Raw genomic sequence first — 18,500 nt, 5'->3', positions numbered from 1 at the left:
ATCAACCATAAAATTTAAAAAAAAAACCAAATTAGTATTAGGTTGTATAATAATAATAATTTCCTTTGTATTGTCATTCTTTGTAACAATGTACACAGAACGAAATGTCGATACACCTGACCCGTTGTAGCGAGTCGATGCAGCCGCAGCCAACAGAGGGCGCCGCCATTATACCAATTAGGTATGTCTCGGCCGAGGCGCGAACCAGCGACCTCCCAGTCTCAAAGCGGGCACACTACCATCTAGGGTACTGAGCTGGTATAGCGAAACTAACTCAAAAAGCATTACTGAATATATACCAGGACAAGAGAAAGTTGTCCAGAGTTACATCTTCAGTGGTGCCCGGATGATCAGTGTTTAAGGGAACCATGAAACGTTTCTGGTGAGGCACTGTCAGATGTAACAAAAAAATAAACCTACAACTGTCATGATTACCGGTGTAAATCACCTGTACCCGCTCCTTTGATAGATAGATAGATAGATACTTTATTCGTCCCCGAAGGGAAATTCACATTTCCAGCAGCATCCCTGAGCTGAGAACAGTACAATAATAAAGCCAAAAGAATACAATATACAAATACCCAGTGTGACGTGCAAATGCCCACTGTAGCGTGTTATATAGAATATCTAAATAGTGCTACACAGAATACATATTGCAATAAAATTCGGTAATATGCAATGTAGGGGGTGTGGTTTAATGCGGGCTTTTACTCTGCCGGGTAGAGTTAAAGAGCCTCATGGCATGAGGAAGAAAAGATCTCTTCAGTCTGTCCGTAGTACAAGACAGTGACAGGAGTCTGTCGCTGAAGCTGCTCTTCTGTCTGGAGATAATGCTGTGTAGTGGATGCGATGGATTGTCCATGATTGACCTCAGCTTTTTCAGTGCTCGTCTCTCAGCTACTGTTGTTAGGCTGTCCAGCTCTTTGCCCACAACAGAGCTCGCTTTCCTAGCCAGTTTATTGAGACGAGAGGCATCCTTCTTCTTGACGCTGCCTCCCCAACACGCTGCCGCATAGAAGAGGGCGCTTGCCACTACTGTCTCAGAATATTTTCAGGAGCTTTTTGCAGATGTTGAAGGAGGCCAGCCTTCTGAGGAAGTAAAGTCGGCTTTGCCCTTTTCTACATTGAGCTTCTGTGTCGGCAGTCCAGTCCAGTTTGTTGTCCAGCTGCACACCCAGGTATTTGTAGGTCTGGACAAAGCCTCGGACTCTGATGGCTCCCTGTACGTATTCAAACGCACTCCTATATGTCCCCTTTTGTCAGTCCGTCTGCGAACCTCAGTGAATACTAGGCAAGCCTTTTTCGACCCGGACTCCCACCTGTCCTGTTTATGCTCCCGTCTGTTTCCGGCTATGACCCGTTTTGATTCTGACCACGTCTGCTTCCCCGTCCCAACTTACAACATGACAGACCCCAATCAGTGCGGATAGGTCAGAACAGTTCAGATGTCATCTACCTCAGCACGGGCTCCCCCCAAGGCTGCGTCCTAAGCCCCTTGCTGTTCACCTTGATGACACACGACTGCGTCCCTAGGTCCGCCACAAACCACATCGTGAAGTATGCTGACGACACAACAGTGGTGGGCCTCATCAGGGATGACAACGACCTGGCCTACAGAGAGGAGGTGGAGCAGTTGGTGGGCTGGTGCAGGGACAACAGCCTGGTCCTGAATGTCGACAAAACTAAAGAGATCATTGTCGACTTTAGGAAAAACCAGCCCAACCATGCCCCACTTTGCATCAACAACAAGGCTGTGGAGGTTGTCAGCAGTATCAAGTTCCTAGGGGTGCACATTACAAACAAACTCACCTGGTCCGTGAACACTGCATCACTGGTTAAGAGGGCACAGCAGCGCCTGTACTTCCTGCGGAGGATGAGGAGAGCCCACCTGCCCCCACCCTCCCTCATTACATTCTACAGGGGCACCATAGAGAGTATCCTGACCAACTGTATCTCTGTGTGGTGTGGAGGCTGCAGCGCTACCGACTGGGGTAGTGTGAGGAGGGTAACGAGGACAGCAGAGAAAATAATCGGGACTACACTTCCCTCCATTCAGGACATTGGCCAGAAGCACTGCCTATCCCATGCTAAAAACATTACCGGGGACCCCTCTCACCCCCATCATGGACTGTTCACTCTGCTAGCCTCTGGGAAGAGGTACTGCAGTGTGCGGTGCAGGACCACCAGGCTCCGCAATAGTCTAGTCCCCCTGGCCATTAGACTGTTAAATGGTCAATCTAACATATAGTTAACTTAAATCTAAACGGCTGCTAATCTGACTTTTTGCACTACTGGCAGTTTTTTTTTATAGCTTGCCACTCCTTGCACATTGCTCTCTGCACTATTGTAATTACAGCGTTATTGTTACAGTGTTAATGTTACTGTGTACCTGACTTGTTAACCTGACTGCCCATTTTGCACATCTGGTTAGCTACTCTTCTTGCACTATCGGCACTATGGTAAAATACTATACGTAGCCAAAATACAATACAACATTATTTATATCTGTACATTCAAGGAAACTGTGGGGGTCAGATGCATCGACATTTCGTTATGTATACACGTGTACTAGAATGACAATAAAGTAGATCTGAATCTGAATCTGAATCTGAATCCCGACCACGTCTGCTCTCCCGTCCCGGCTTACAACCTGTTTCTGACCCCGACCACTTCTTTGCTCTCCTGTCCCAGCTATCAACCTGTTTTTCCGTCCTTGACACCGCCATCGCTCGCTATGGATGATTTACTTTCATGTTCGGAGCACAATCCGAGTACGAGAGCGATTTGCTTCCTGCGCCTAGTGAACACAGGACCGTGGGCGCAGCCCTTCCTATTTCCTTTAATAAAACTTGTGAGAAACGTAACGCAATTGGGTCCTGTTTCCGTACTGGTCTTGACAACAACATATTTATTATTTGATCGGCAGAGCAAAAGAGCAATATTTAAACTGTAGGAAGGAAATCTGTTATTGTCCTACCTTAACTCATAGAAAAGGTCTATGTGTTGCTCCTCTTGAATAAAAGCATCAATAGATGGGTAATCCATTATGATGAAAAAAAGTCCATGCAACAAGACAAAAATCACTGGACTTTCTGAAAATTATTGACTCGCTGTTTGCATGAGAATACTATCACTAATTCTATTGTTTGGGGCTAACGAGTGCACCAAATCATCCATCGCATCCACTACACAGCATTATCTCCAGACAGAAGAGCAGCTTCAGCGACAGACTGCTGTCACTGTCTTGTACTACGGACAGACTGAAGAGATATTTTCTTCCTCATGCCATGAGGCTCTTTAACTCTACCCGGCAGAGTAAAAGCCCGCATTAAACCACACCCCCTACATTGCATATTACCGAATTTTAGTGCAATATGTATTCTGTGTAGCACTATTTAGATATTCTATATAACACGCTACAGTGGGCATTTGCACGTCACACTGAGTATTTGTATATTGTATTCTCTTTGCTTTGTATTCTCTTTGGGGCGCCAGTAGCTCAGGAGGTAGAGCGCTCGTCTTGGGATCAAGGGATCCCCGTTCGAATCCCGGCTTGTCCGTGTTACATGTCGAAGTGTCCTTGGGTAAGACACTGAACCTAATACCCCCAATAAGCAGGTTAGTGTCTTACATGGCTGCAATAAAAGGCCGCTATTGGGAAATGTGAAGCACACTGTAAAGCGCTTTGGGAAGTCATTGACTTGAAAAGCGCTATATAAATGCAGATCATTTCATTTCTTTATTATTGTATTGTTCTCAGCTCAGGGATGCTGCTGGAAATGTGAATTTCCCTTCGGGGATGAATAAAGTATCTATCTATCTAAATCAGAATTTTTGCTGTCACTATTGCCCTCTGCCATGAGGCAAAAGACGTGCATGCCTCACCCTGTATTTGCAGCACAGTAATGGGTTACATACCACTCCTTATTAATGAAAGCATCAATAGATAATCCTTCACTGTTAAAAAGATTACATGAAACAAGATAACAAAAACTAAATTGCTGATACTATCACTAATTCTATTTTTCGGGGCTGAAATGTGCACAAATTAGAATCCTTGCTCTCACTCTCGCAAAAGAATTGCATGCCTCCCACTGCACTCGGAGACGCTCAGCACACTAATACATTATGTACAAATGTTATTCATAATATTTATAATATAGTGTAGAAAATTACAGATTTTGTAAAAGAAAATCCCAAAATTGTGAAGTTAATTGCTGCTACGTTTAACATCCCCCCTGTAAGAAAAACCTTGTGAAAGGCTGGGTAAAAAATTACAAGAAAAATGGTGCAGTTTGGTCACTTCGCGTCTCTCTAATTTTTATTCTGCCTTGTGCTTTGTATTACTTCTTTTAGTGTTCAATTATTACAGTGTCCTTTCAAAAGAAAAAATAGCTTTTGAAGAATGCACTATTAACCCTCACCACTAGGTGACCGCAGCAAACTTCAGAACTTTCGTTAACTTCCAAGTTACAGTGGGACCTCGCTACTTTGCGGTCTGTAATGGTTAAAAATAATAATAATATATATATATATATATATATATATATATATTATATATGTATATATATATATATTTTTTTGAAGGGGCGTCGCTGCTTCGCAGATTTTCACTTTTTGCGGGTTTTTTCGGCGGAACGTCAGCGGACGCGGGATAAGGCGGCCGGCTGGATGGGACGGGGGAGGGGGGTATAGCCGGTGGAGGTCACTCCCGGGCTGCGCGACGGAGCGAGTTCGGGAGACGCGGCGTCACCCTAATAAGGATAAGCGGTGCAGATAATGTGATGAGATGAGATTTTTTAAAGATTTTAAAAATTAATAATTAAAAAAAAAAAAATCTTTTTTTTTTATTTTTGAAGGGTCGTCGCTACTTCGCAGATTTTCACTTTTAGCGGGTGGTTTTGGTCCCCATTAACCACGATAACCGAAGTCTTACTGTACATCGGTTTCCTGCAGTGCAAAAACAATGTTGTGGCGCTAATGGGATGTTAAGCTGGCTTGCCAAAAGATACAACAGAAGAAGAAAGCATACAATGAAGGGACAGCGTGTAATATATAGTGCCTTCTATTGGTACATAAAACTTTCATTCAGTAAGAATAAACATTGATTTGAATACTAGGCAAAAATACACGAGCTATCATTCCAATGTTGATTTTTATTAAAATAAAAATCATTAGTCAAGAAATTTGTATTTCTTTTACATAGTGGAATCCCTACCAAGAAGTCGCCACCATGTTTGTCTGGCGTCTTGACTCGGGTTTTTGTTTGCATTAGACAATACAGTGGCATCGAATGGTCAAATATTACACACTGGGGCTTTAAGAATATTTTTATGTCTTCTACCTACCTTGAGTGGAAAACAAATAGATCTATTTTTAAATATATTCAAAATTGAAATTAAATATTCGTATCGATCCATCTACCCTGGTCATATCCATCAAGAGGGGTGACTGACAGCAAGACAAACATATACACAATAAACAAAAGGAAATTAAAAAAAAAGGAAAAAGTAGCAAAAAACACACACACAAATTTTTGGGACCTTGGCCAACCCAATTGCCCAAATACCCAAACAAGTTAAGTACCGCGGCACCCAAGTTGGTCATGCTTTCGTCCCTCCAGATGAAATGGGAGGCAAGAAAGCGGCCATGTCACTTGGGTCAGGGTGACACAACACACTCTTCTCTTCAGCAGGAAGGCCTGACAGCTTTCACTGGTTTACCCCCTGTCACATCATACAGGTACCCTGTCCATCCCTTAGAATGCATCTAAATATCCCACTATCCTTTTACAACACCTTTCCACTCATTCCTATCACCAACAAGAAATTAAATGTAAAAAATAAATATTAAAGTGTTGCCCTTACGGCAACTAATTTTCTTTTATGAAGAACTTACTGTGTTTTAAAATGTAATACAAGGCTAACACGGATGTAGATTCTACTTAAGACTTCTACATGGATATTTTGTGTTTATCTGAGCTTTTTGTTGAAATCTGTTGCGAATTCTTTAATACTACTTCCTGTTTTCGCACGTCACTTCCGGTTCCACCAGCTCAACATAGACCCAGACAATGGCTGACAGGACTGTTGCAGGTCCAATCCATCCTCATCCATGTTCAAGGAATAACAAGGGAATGCTTATTCACCATCCAGAGAAGGGAATTAAAGCTTCAATAACACTTCCCCTGTGGTCATGGTACTTTGTGGTAGTTTATCTCTGTGTCTGTGATATAAATGATTACTGTCAAACGATTTCTCAAAAACAAAACATAAAATGGAAAATCAAATGAGGAAGCAACGTAAACCAGTAAACAAAGGAAGAGAAAACAAACTGCGCCTGTTTATTTTAGATGTATTTTCCGCCAAATAAAAAAAAAAATGCCAATGGATTCGGGTGTTAACCACGCCCACTTGTGTAAGTAAACACAGGCTAGCAAGCGGCGTCGGCTCTGGCCATCTGTCCCGTGAATATTTGCGCTTGCCAATGTCCTCAGCAAAGCAGCAGTCGTAACAATCAGAAACCGTGCAAACGTGGCTTCAAATGGGCTTTATTTTGCTTTTTGAATTCAGAACATATTCAACAAAATAGTTGCATAGCGCAGGTACAATAAACAGCTTCACTTGATACAATAACTGAAAAAAATACAAAACACAACATGTTTGATGATCACAGAGAAATAAAACAATTGACTAATTAAATGATTGATTTATGCGTACAATTTAAATATGTATAATCAGCTTTTAAAATTAAATATCCTTCAAAATGAACAACTTAAATGAGACATGTAGCTGCTTGTGAAACACTCAAGACTGGATTTGTTGTCGTCACGACAACCGCAATACTGGCATGCGTTTGATTAAAGTCATTCTTCAAGTGCGTTGTGCCGTTCAAAAGATAATTTTAAAGTTTCCTTTATTACCTTCGTGTTGCTACTAGAGTAAAGTGAGAGGTGGGTGTCCGCTTTTCATCAGTTCCGGCTTGTTAGTAAATAGCCGCCCATTCAACGGGGATCTCTTCACTCAGTCAAGGCTTTCGCTTGTCAACTGGCAGCAGCTGTTGAACCCGACTGGCCTCTCCGTGTCCAAACGCTCTTTTAATCACAGTGGTAAGAGAATCCGAGTTTTGCAACTACAACTCACATTTGATAAATGATAATGCTATCACACTGAGGGCTTTTTATGATATTAGTACTGTGCCAGTGTACCATAAGAATTCATACATGTCCTGTAGTTTTGAGCATTTTCGAGTATTATGTACGATACTACCTAAAAATTCTGCAATGCGATCAAAGTTAAAGCTTTAACTCTGGAGATATTACATGGGTTATATATTTTATTCTGGTGTTCAACCAGGGTGGAATAATTAATTGCCTTGGAGTTAAACCAGAGTTGAAGCTTTAGATTAGAAATTGAGTAAATGGGCAGACACCGCACAAAATGCATTTTGAAGGGTGAGTCATATCTTTATTTCTGGAGCTGAATTGCCGTTAAAACTAATAATATGGGGATAAACGCGAGTTAAAGCTTTAAAGTTTACGTCTGCTTAACTCTGATTTAACTCCAAATAAGTTTGGTTAACCTCGGTTAAAACACAGAATTAAAGGTGTGTTAAAGCTTGAACTCTGGTTTAACTCCAGAATTCAAGCTTTAACTCCAGAGTTCAAGCTTTAACACCAGTTGAACTCCAGAGTTAAAGCTATAACATGCACTACAGAATGCAGTTTTGCCTGATACGTTATTTAAATTTGACCTTTCAAAAAGAAGAATATGTTGTGTGGTAAACAGCATTCAATTGTAAATGAAACTGGTGGAATTGTAGTATAGTGAAACTGGCAATAAATCTTTAACTCTAAAGTTAAAAAAGAGTTACCATAACCTTAATTTTGTAGTTAAACCAGTGTCAAAGCTTTAACTCTGGAATTAAACAGCAGTGAAAGTTTTGACACAACCCTAATTCAGAGGTTAAAACTCTGTTAAAGCTTCCAATCAGGAGTTAAACCAGGGTTAAAGCTTTAATTCTGGAGTTAAAACAGAGTTAAAGCTTTAATGGAGTTAAACTATAATTAAAGCTTCAAATCAAGTTGCACCGGCATCACAGCTTTAACTCTGTAGATAAACAAAAGTTAAAGCTTTAACACAGCCTTAATTTGGTATTTAAACCGGTGTTGAAGTTTTAAAGTGTTAAAGCTGGAGTTTAATCCATTTTACTTTGAAAAAAAGGAAAGGTTTAGAAAAGATGAAAATAAAATATGTCATATTTCTAAAAAAGTTTCACTATGTGTATGAAAACGTATTGGAGGTTTGGTGAAAGAGAGGAAAACGTGGTTGTTAAATATATTAAGGCGTCTCTTATTAAGCTAAGTAACATATTTAATAAATAGTTCTCAAAGGCGTGGTTTGGCTTCCTTTTGATTACAGCGTAACGTGATTGTTTCCCGATCCCAATTACGGCAACGATTTATCGGCCATAAATACACGGCAATTAAATTCAAGTCTTCTAGGTTTTCACCATGCTAGAAGCAAGGCAGCTTGAGGATGGCGAACCCCTCCCTCCGACTCCTTCATAAAGGCTACGTGTGTGCTAGCGTCATATTAACAGATTCGACACCGAGCTCAAAAGAAACATTGCGGCTGACGGAGCCGGAGTTTTTCCCGCGCTAGAGACGGTCTGACAACATTTCGCGTTCGGGCCAAGAAGAGCAAACCTCGTCCTCACAGGTACAAGCATCCTGTTTAATGTAGAGTTCGCTCTTCAGTTTCTCCACTTCGTAGTTGTGCAGGTACTCCTGGACCAGGTAGCGCTCCCTCTTGATGCGATCCCTGACATCGAACGGGACATCGGGAATCATCCAGGCCAATAAGAACTTGACCACGAAGACCACGTGCTGCAGAGGAACAGGGTATAGTGATAAAGAAGGACCAAATGGAATCACAATTGATTTACCGTAACGGGATTCAAAAGCGTCTCGTCAGATGTTCAGTAGGCGTTAATGTTGCTTACCTCCATGACAATAATGAAGACCAGCTTGGCAGCAAAAATGTGCCAATATTGCATCGTGTGGGTGTATTCGTTGGCATGGCCAGGCGGGTAGCGATAGTCATGGTACCTGAATGATTGGGGAGTTAGTGTTAGGATACAGTCAGTTATTACAATAATATGCAGATACAGTATACATAGAACGTACCATAAACATCCTGTTTTTAGCGCTGCGTGCACAATAGGTTTTGGTTGGCAATATTAAAAAATATATAACACTATATAAATACTTTGAATTTTGTTTTTGTTTTTTTTCCGTGGTAGCATTTATGTTCCCAATTTAACAAAAGTTGAAAGGTGTTCTTGTCAGGACCAGAACGGAGACAGGACCCGCTTGCGTTGCGTTTCTCACAAGTTTTATTGGAAGAAAGAGAAAGTGTTGTGCCCACAATCCGGTGATTGCTGGACGCGGGAGGCAGGTCGCCCTGATACTTTGATTGTCCTCTGAACGCGGAAGTGGATCTTCCGTGGCGAGCGATGGCGGTGTCGGGGACGGAAAAACAGGTCAGTAGCCGTGACAAGAGAGCAAAACCGTAGTCAGGGTCGTAAGCGAGTCGTAAGCCAGAATAAGAGAGAAGACGTGGTCGGGGACAAAAAGAGTTCGAAAGCCGGGACGGGAGAGTAGACGTGGTCAGGATCAAAAACTGGTCGAAGCCGGGGAACAGACGGGAGCAAAAAAACGGGACAGATGGGAGTCAGGGTCGAAAAAGGCTTGGCTAGTGTTAACTGAGGTTTGCAGAAGGACTGACAAAAAGGGACAGACAGGACTGGGTACAAGTACTGATCGGGAGCCAATCAGAGCCCGCGGCAGTTAATTAAGTTAATTAAAAAATACATTTCTTTTACATAGTGGAATCCCTTCAAAGAGGTCGCTGCCATGTTTTTCTGGGATCTTGCTGCTGCTCTGTGTCACTGGTTTTCGTTCGCATTACAGAGCAGTGCCATCTAGCGGTCAAATATTGCACACTGGGGCTTTAAGTGTATTTAGAATAATTACTAATTGGAATGCCCTTAAGTAACCCCATTTGAAAACCTTTCGCACACAATATTCAGAGACACACATACCTGCAGGTGATGATTGAGGAATTGAACCAGGGAGGGTTCTCTTCGTCGTCCGGCCTGTTGTCCGCTGGCATGGCTGAGATGTTGAACACAGACAAGCTGTTGTTGATGTAGCCCTTCATCGATCGATTTGGCTCGTAAGCGTACATATACACGAGTCGGGGGATCATTTCAGAGGTGAAGGCCACGATAAATGCCTGGAAAAAGACAAGAAGTCACATTAAACAAGGTAGATGGCAAATAACATCAGTTAACAATGTCAATATACTGTATTTTCTGCACTAGGAGGTGCACCAGTTTATAAAGAGCACCCCACACAAAATGGACTTTAGTCGTATCATTTCCATTCACAAGGCTCATGGAAAAACCACTGTAAGGGTTACTGTATAAATTTGTGTATAACCGTTACACACTTACAGCATATATTAGTGCAATGTTTGATCAGTCTAAATATGTTGCAAAATCATTTTATGCAATAGAAATCGAACCAGGGTCACTGAGAGCGCCGAAACCTAACAACGAGACCGCTACATATGACATATGAGAAAGGATTCAATTTTATCTCATTATCACACTATATTTTCTCAAGGTGCCAAAAACGAATATTAGAGAAAGGAAATAACAAAAAGTTGTCCTGAAGGATATAAATAAACACAAAATAGCACAAAGAGGGAAACAACTCTTTGGTGCATCTAATTATGACTTTGCGTTCATTCATATCTTTGGGACAACTTTCTGTTGTTTCCATTTTTTAACATTAGTTTCTGGCTGATTGCCTAAAAACAGCGTGATAATGAGATAAAATGGAATGCCTTTTCATATGTAGTGTCAGTGATCTCCCTATGATTTCAATGTTTTGCAAATTGGGTCTGCCATGTTTATCTATGGATCAATGATTGCACTAATACGGTAGTATACCATAAAACTTCGGGTCGTCACGCACACATATAAATACTTCCAAGCGTTTCGGTCGTATCCACTGTATTTTGCAGTATACTAAGCGAACTGAGTGATAAGGCGTACTTTAAAGGCGGTGTCTAACTTCAAAATGTTCTACTTGTTGATGCCATCTTCTGTGTACATTGTTACAAAGAATGACAATACAAAGGAAATTATTATTATTATTATTATTATTATTCTGTCTGAAATCATCATTGCAGCCTCTGTCCAGCTCCTTGTGTTGCACGTGCAAGTATGTGAAATTCTTAGACCCACTTCAATAAATTCTTCCTTTTTCATATTTTTGGGGGTTTGGTTTGGCTTTTGGACTGTATTCTTAACAGTCCCTTTCTCACCTTTTCCTAATCCTAGAACAAAAGAAAACCGCCAACACCCGCGTTAAATCACTCTCCTCCCTCCACCCCACCCATCTCCTTTCCTCCAGCAAAATGCGCTCTGTGGCTGGAACACCCGAGCGTAAAAGTAAAACAAGAGCAGAAAATATAAAACCTCTTTGAACTCAGTTGGGCATTGGTAAAACATACTTAACAGAGAAAATATGTATTTAAACTTTTTGATGGTACCTCAAACTACGCACCCCGCCTTAACATTTCTGGGGATTTTAGGTCTGCCTTCGGTGCCAAGGGTATTACTTTTTACTCGTGCCTGCCACCTCTGGAGCAATTTGTAACTGCAGCCTCTGCCAAGCTATAGTTCATTCTATCGACCCTAGTTTTTAAAACGAACTGGTAGAGTCTGCAGTGCACCTTTGAAGCTTTTTCATTTTAACAGAATTCATTTTAACCCATATGGATAAAAAAAAAGATGTATTCCTTACATTGGTAACAACAGAGAGGATAGCAATCCCGCTGAGGATTTCCTCCCATGCTCCGATACTGTGAGCTTTGGATGCCACAGGGCGTCTGAATTGCGTGGTGAGTTTCCAGGCGTCTACTCTGACCTCGATGATGTTGTTGAAGAGAGCCAGTAGGGGAGCCAATGGGAAGGAGGCCACAAACAGAGTGATGAAACCAAACTGGATCACTGCAGCGCAAGGAAAGTTCGACATTCAGGGAAGAAACTGCGCCATCTGCTGGACATTGTTTTCTAAGCCTGTCTTCGACAGGCAAAACAGCCGAGGATTGTCATTTCATGCAATAAATGCATGGTCTGTTATTCCATCCATGCCAGGTACATTATAACAAGCAACATAATCATGGATAATGTTTCAATTTTGGTTTTACCCATTTCCAGGTACTCGTAGAAGAGTTCCAGCTGCCCAACCACCAGCAAGTTGTAGTCTTGCTCCCAGCGGGTGTACAAACTCTCCGGGTGTCTCCGAGATCTTCTGCTGCGCCACCAGTTCATTAACCACCTGACCCAATGACAAAGTAAATGCGATGTCAGTAAATAACACTTACAAATTTGTCTCCCATTTTTTTCATCTATACCTTTTAAAGACAGAAAACTGAAACAGAAAATCCAAAACAAGGCAAGCATTTTGACCCTGACTCCCACCTGTCCCGTTTTTGCACCCGTTTTTTTCCACCTGTCCGTTTCTGATCTCCCCGTTTGTCTCCAGGTACGACCTGCTTTCGATCCTGACCACGTCTGCTCTCCCGTCGCGGCACTTGTGGTTAACGCTACGCATTTGGGTCCTGATCCCGTTCTGGGCTTGACAAAATGCTTTGTAATGTAAAATTAACAATCAAATGCTTGGGATAGAAAAGGTTGTAATTTGTCATTGAATGTATGCAACGTTAATGAAAAATATTGTGATGGGATTTTCAAGTATTTCTTTAAAAATATCTGTTATTATTTAAACAAGGATTGGGATTTTATGTCATATTAGTTTTTGAATGTGGTATTGGTATCAATGTCCAGTTAAACATTGGTCGAAAAAACTAGTATCAAACATCCTTAGTATTGGTTGCTTGTACTGGTAGCAAATACCAGTATGGACTGCAGATATTTACGTATCAGGAACCTGTTATTACATTAATAACAAACTGTCATTTATATAATCAAAGGGACAGTGTGTATTATTTCACCACTAGATGCCACTGTATTATGTCGAGCACCTTAAAACAGGTGCTGAAAGCACAAGGAAGAATACAAACTACGGCGAATCAAAGTAACCAAAACGCATCTTTTTTCATATTTATTGTTTTCCTCGTAGTAGTAAGATAGCAAAAAATAATGTCAGCTCGCTATAGGAATTTTAAGTAAAACAAATAGAAATTGATGCACGTTTTTATGAATAGAGCATGTTCGTATGATAAGTCATGGATTTTGGCTTATTATTCAATAATTAATGAAGGTTTTTTTACCACTCGGGGGCGCTAAGTAATACGCACTGTCTCTGTAAAGAAAAAAAATGTTTTTTATTTATAAATTTCAGGTAATTTGTAAAAGAACAGAACAAGACACAATTTGTATGGCTGTGTAATATTAGTATAAATTACTTCTCAAGAGTTAAGCATCGTCAGCAATCTAGCAGCAAATACTAGCCACTAATGCTAGCGACCACTTTGGCATAGCTAGCTGTTAAGGCTAGAGGTTGCGTCAGCTTAGCTACCCGCTAATGCAGGGGTCTAGAATGTTGGCCCCGTCTGCACCAGGTAGCACCCTAAAAACACCTGAGTAGCCCGAGGACTGGTTCTTAATATACCTGACCAGTGAAAAGTCATTGTGATTTTCTGGGGGATATTATTTCTAACTTGCATGATATTTTAGTGGTTAATGGAGCCTATTTAAACTCCTACTTCTAAAAAGTACAACATTGTAATAACTTAGTAATCACATTAAATACATACAAAGTCACTACTTTAGAAATGCATATAAAATGGTAGCCCTTCACATTGCTCAGTAACAAAAAGTAACACTTAGCTTAAAAAGGGAGACCCCTGCGCTAACGGTAGCATTCGCAACACTAGTTACTAATACTAGCTGCCAATGCTAGCGGCTGAAGTGGCTACACTAGTTGCCAATACGAAAAGCGATTCATTTAACTAAAATATATGAAGTTTGGCGTACTCACGGGACCAATGACTCCTGGATATTGCCCCAAACCTGCTTTCCCGTCATCACGATCACGAGCTGGGTGGTCAACTCGATCAAACAGCCACCAGGGTCACACTTAATTCAAACATACAGTACATGATATGAATAACAATAACAGAATGTGACAAAGCTAAAATGGAATCCACCTCTTCATTCCTAAGTTTGGTCCGTTGTCCGAACATGTAAGAATAACCTCCAGGATAGCCTACAAACTTGCCCTTAAAGAAAGCCACGTAGAAGCAAGAGGAGTAATAGTTGACGAACTGGAACAGGAACATCTTGATTGTCAGCTTGTTTTCATATTCCACGTGGGTCTTTGGAATTTCTGTGGCCAGGAAACACATTTAATTCACAAAAAACAAGGATGGTGTTGTTTTGATCAAGCCCCTTACCCAGGTCAGTTATCCAAATAGCGACTCGTTCATACATGAGGTTCAGAATCATGATGAGGATAAAGTTGATGCAGGAACCGGTGACCGCCGTGGCAAGATGCGGGGTGATCGAGGAACCCATCCTGTTCAGGTGAGTGTTTTCCTTCATGAAGCTGGCAAAGGCGGCGTACACCGCTAGTCGGTACGCGATAACGCCGATGATGCAGGCCACCGTCAGGGAAAGCTTTGGGACCGAGACCACACTCAAAGTGAAAATATACTATATAACAAGCACCAAACACCCAAACCGCTACAGATTAACTGGCGAGATACAGGACATGCAAGCAAAGCAAGCTAAGAGCTGAAATGATGAACCCTCCTAGTGATTCTTGCACGATTATGGGTACATTTACATGCAGGTAATAATTTAAGTGGAAACAGAATATTGCCAGTATCATGATTATGTCAAGCCACGTACGCACGCACAGAAATCAGTTTGAGGTCTTAGTCCAAATCGGAGTATTCAGATTGCAATGATTTGGTCTGTCCTTTAATTTTCTGTTTACTCATGCATGTATACTCAATCGAGTAATCCGGTTGTTTGTGGGATATTTGTATGCCCCAAAGCCTCGTAGGATGGATTGTACAAGTAAACTCAGTCTTACTTGGTAAAAAAAAATCCTTGTATATATTGGCTGATTTCTGTGACAATACCTTTTTATTTTCTGGATTTATCTATCTATCTATCATCTATATATGAACGTCACAGTTGTATCCTTTTATATAAAGTGTTATTCCTGCTTTGGGCTAGCTCCATACGAGCACATCATGTAAACCAAATACTGTATGTCAAAGCCAACGGACCACATCAAACCCCTCTTGGGTCACTAAAATTATCATGATTTATTATTGTATCATACACCAAGAATAGTTGCGCATTAATTTTCACCGTACGTTACTTCTCCTTGTACTTTATTTAGTGAATGATAGAAATTTGCCATAGTTTGTTTACCTTGAAGTGGATTTAGCCCACTTTTGCTAAAATATAAAATATTTGCTATTGATGGTGCCTCAAAACACTGGTTCATATATGGTTATGTAATGGTGATTTTTATAACACGGAAATGTGTGTGCCTGTTGACGATTAAATATAATAAAACAAAATGTTGATTCATTTTTCTGATCATCCTATATAAATTGCAGATCATCACATTGGAATATATTTGTTAGCTCTTCAATTGCTTTAATTAGGTTCACTAGACAAATGTTTTTCACTGGTGTGCCGGTGGAATTTGCCCAATTTTATCTTTAAAAAAAATTAGGCCATTATTCAGTATCTTTGATATCTTTAGACGAGGAACTGTAATAGTCATCCATATCAGTAGGTGGCAGTAGATTTTTAAAGTCTTTTTTATATACTAATTATCTGCTCATAAGGTAGCACAGTATATTTAATAACTTATTTTGTTTATTAAAGTGGTTTAAGATTGCACTGTAAAAAAAAACATAAATAAAGCACATCATTCTTTTTTTATTTTAAGTATCATTTTCTTCTTTTATATACTAAGCATCTGCTTATGAGGTAGTAAAGTAAAATATTTGACATAACTTCATTTTCAAACATTTTCGATGGACGGTGTTCGTCTGAACTTTTTTATAAATAAAAGTGTACCTTGGTTCAAAAAGGCTTGAAAAACACTGCACTAGACTATATGCATCATTTCAATAACATTTAACATTCTATCAGTCCGGCCCTCAGCTTGGAGCTCACTTGTATTTGTCCCTTCCATCTGTTTGACTTTGACACCCCTATTACTGTATACATGCAAGAGACAACACTCGAGCTCCTTTTGGGATCATGGAGGAAACAAGGCTTTGTTGGAATTGGTGAGTGACACAAATAAAATAACCCTTTATTTAATTTAAGAGATGAAATGTTAAAAGGTCTATTTGTATGATTTTGCTTCTGCTTCATCCTTGTATTCAGAATACTCCCAAACGCCATAGGGTTATCCGTTTGTCTCAAGACGTGTAAACGATTCGCTAGGACGGCTCCAAAAAAAAATATAATCAAAATTTTGTTTCCAATCGGATTGTTGTCTGGATCTAAACGTAGCGATTGTAACTCTGGTGATTGTGTCAAGGAACCGAGAGAATCGACTTGAAAGATTGTCATATAATGCTCACCCACAACAGGACAGTGGCTCCAGACAGACACATGCGTGCACACCTGGCGGTTGTTATAGGTAAGTAAGGCTCCACCTCCTATACCATGAGCAAGCAAAGCGTGTACACACACAAAAAAATAAGTCAGTAATACTTTGTTATAGCCTGAAAAGCAACTCCACAAGGTTCCTTTTAACTCACTTTAGATTTCAGATCAACCAAATTGGATCAAATATTTTCACGTAAGATTACAAGAGCACAAAGGAAGCTTGCAGCTTTGAGTCTTTTTCAGATGACGTACACCACCACAAGAAAACCTCTCCCACATCAAAACTGGCGATCCGTTTACGTCTCCGCCCTTACCCAGAATAACACAGTGACCCAGCACAGAAATATTTTGCCCACCAGATCGGTCGCAGTCCTCTCAAGAACCAGCTCTGATTCCTACAGGTAGTCAAGGCAAATTTTTCACCCTCCACTTGCTATTCAAGGACAAGTCCAATTTGAATTGGTGTCAAAATTACAGAAATATATGTATTAATACATTAATCTGTGAAAAAAATCCTAAAATCTTTCTTTTAAAAACGTTTTACCATTTAATAAAAAAACAAATTATTTTTAATAAACTTCTAAATAAATCAAATAAATGCTACTACTAATAATGAAAAATTAAAGAGTAAAATACTAAATAAAAATAACACATTTTCTAAAATTATTATTTATAGTGTATAGGTGGAAACATTCGTTAGCCTGGAGGGGAATGGTCACCACCAGTCTCTACTTACCCAAGACACATCACAGGAAATGGTGCGCCTACGACACTAGTGGTTTTAGGGGATCCAAACAACCAACCATGGTACACAGTAAATATAGATTATTATATAAAAATGTGTTTACATTTAAAACAGCTAGAAATAATCCATTTGAAAAAAACTAAAATATGATAAACTAAGTAAATATGTGTAAAAATAAATAATAAAAACAGGTTAACAAAAGATTAAAAAAATGTAATAATGAAAAACCGTGTGAAAGCAAATCAAAGGTAAGCCTATTTCATGAAAAATGATTGATTTTCAATTAAATGAATAAATAAAAAAAAAATATATATATATATATTAAGAATAAATTTACATTATTTCATAATAAATAATACATAATTATAATTTGGATGTAGTATTTGTGTGTAAATACACAAGGAACGAAAATCATTAATAGCATATTCAAAAATATATCAAATGAAAAAACATTATGAATCTGACAAGTGATTCTCATCTCTCTCATTAGCCGTACCGCTTATCCTCATTAGGGTCGCGGGGATCTGACAAGTGATTATATGTAAATTGTGCTGCATAGCTATGCTCCGTTTTAAAATTTTCTTTGAGCAACTCAAAGAAAGCTATGCATTTTTATGTAATTGTATTGGTACTATGCAAAATGCAAGTGTTAAGGAGTGGTAATAAACTACTTCATGTACCTTTATGAAGAATGGTTCACTAGTAATTTTCAAGGAACTGCTCATCATGAAATGCGTTGGGATCGGAGGCAATTAATGAATCCTCCAAATAACAGGCAAATTAAGAAAAAGTCAATGTGTTCTTTCTATTAATTTCAAAAGTGAAGACGGCAGTGGACTTTAAGAGTCACCTGAGTGACAGGATTCATCTTGCGGCTGGTGCACTTGTTCTCGTACTCTGGCCGCATCTGCAAGCGCTGCTGCTCCTCCTCAAAGTCCACCAGATCCCATTCATACGCTAGTCGGGCCTGACGCCGCTTCCACAGCTCCAGGAATAGGGTTACTGTGAAATTGATCACATGTGGACAAGTTTGGGAAATGATACAGGCAATTAGAAGCTACAACTT

General features: G+C 40.0%; 1 protein-coding gene across 2 annotated transcripts in view; it reads right to left on the bottom strand.

The window, feature by feature from the left end:
• Nucleotides 1–6,534: 6,534 nt before the first annotated feature.
• Nucleotides 6,535–18,500, bottom strand: part of ano5a (anoctamin 5a) — a 30,573-nt gene continuing 18,607 nt past the window's right edge. Inside the window, exons 11-20 of one of the 2 annotated variants that reach the window (XM_088340051.1) lie at nt 18,285–18,436; nt 17,004–17,084; nt 14,496–14,718; nt 14,250–14,428; nt 14,081–14,178; nt 12,285–12,415; nt 11,879–12,084; nt 10,105–10,298; nt 9,004–9,109; nt 6,535–8,887 (exon numbers count right to left, since the gene is read on the bottom strand). In XM_088340051.1, coding sequence (XP_088196177.1) covers nt 8,660–8,887; nt 9,004–9,109; nt 10,105–10,298; nt 11,879–12,084; nt 12,285–12,415; nt 14,081–14,178; nt 14,250–14,428; nt 14,496–14,718; nt 17,004–17,084; nt 18,285–18,436 — 1,598 coding nt within the window. In that variant the 3' untranslated portion in view covers nt 6,535–8,659. Of the gene's footprint in view, nt 8,888–9,003; nt 9,110–10,104; nt 10,299–11,878; nt 12,085–12,284; nt 12,416–14,080; nt 14,179–14,249; nt 14,429–14,495; nt 14,719–16,661; nt 16,740–17,003; nt 17,085–18,284; nt 18,437–18,500 lie in introns of both variants that reach the window. The other variant, XM_088340049.1, reaches the window with a different exon arrangement.

This window comes from Urocampus carinirostris, chromosome 7, assembly GCF_059441175.1.
Source record: "Urocampus carinirostris isolate Australia breed hairy pipefish chromosome 7, RoL_Ucar_1.0, whole genome shotgun sequence".
NCBI lineage: Eukaryota > Metazoa > Chordata > Actinopteri > Syngnathiformes > Syngnathidae > Urocampus > Urocampus carinirostris.
Note: the sequence above shows the minus strand (reverse complement) of the source record. Positions and strands in the feature narration are given on the sequence as shown.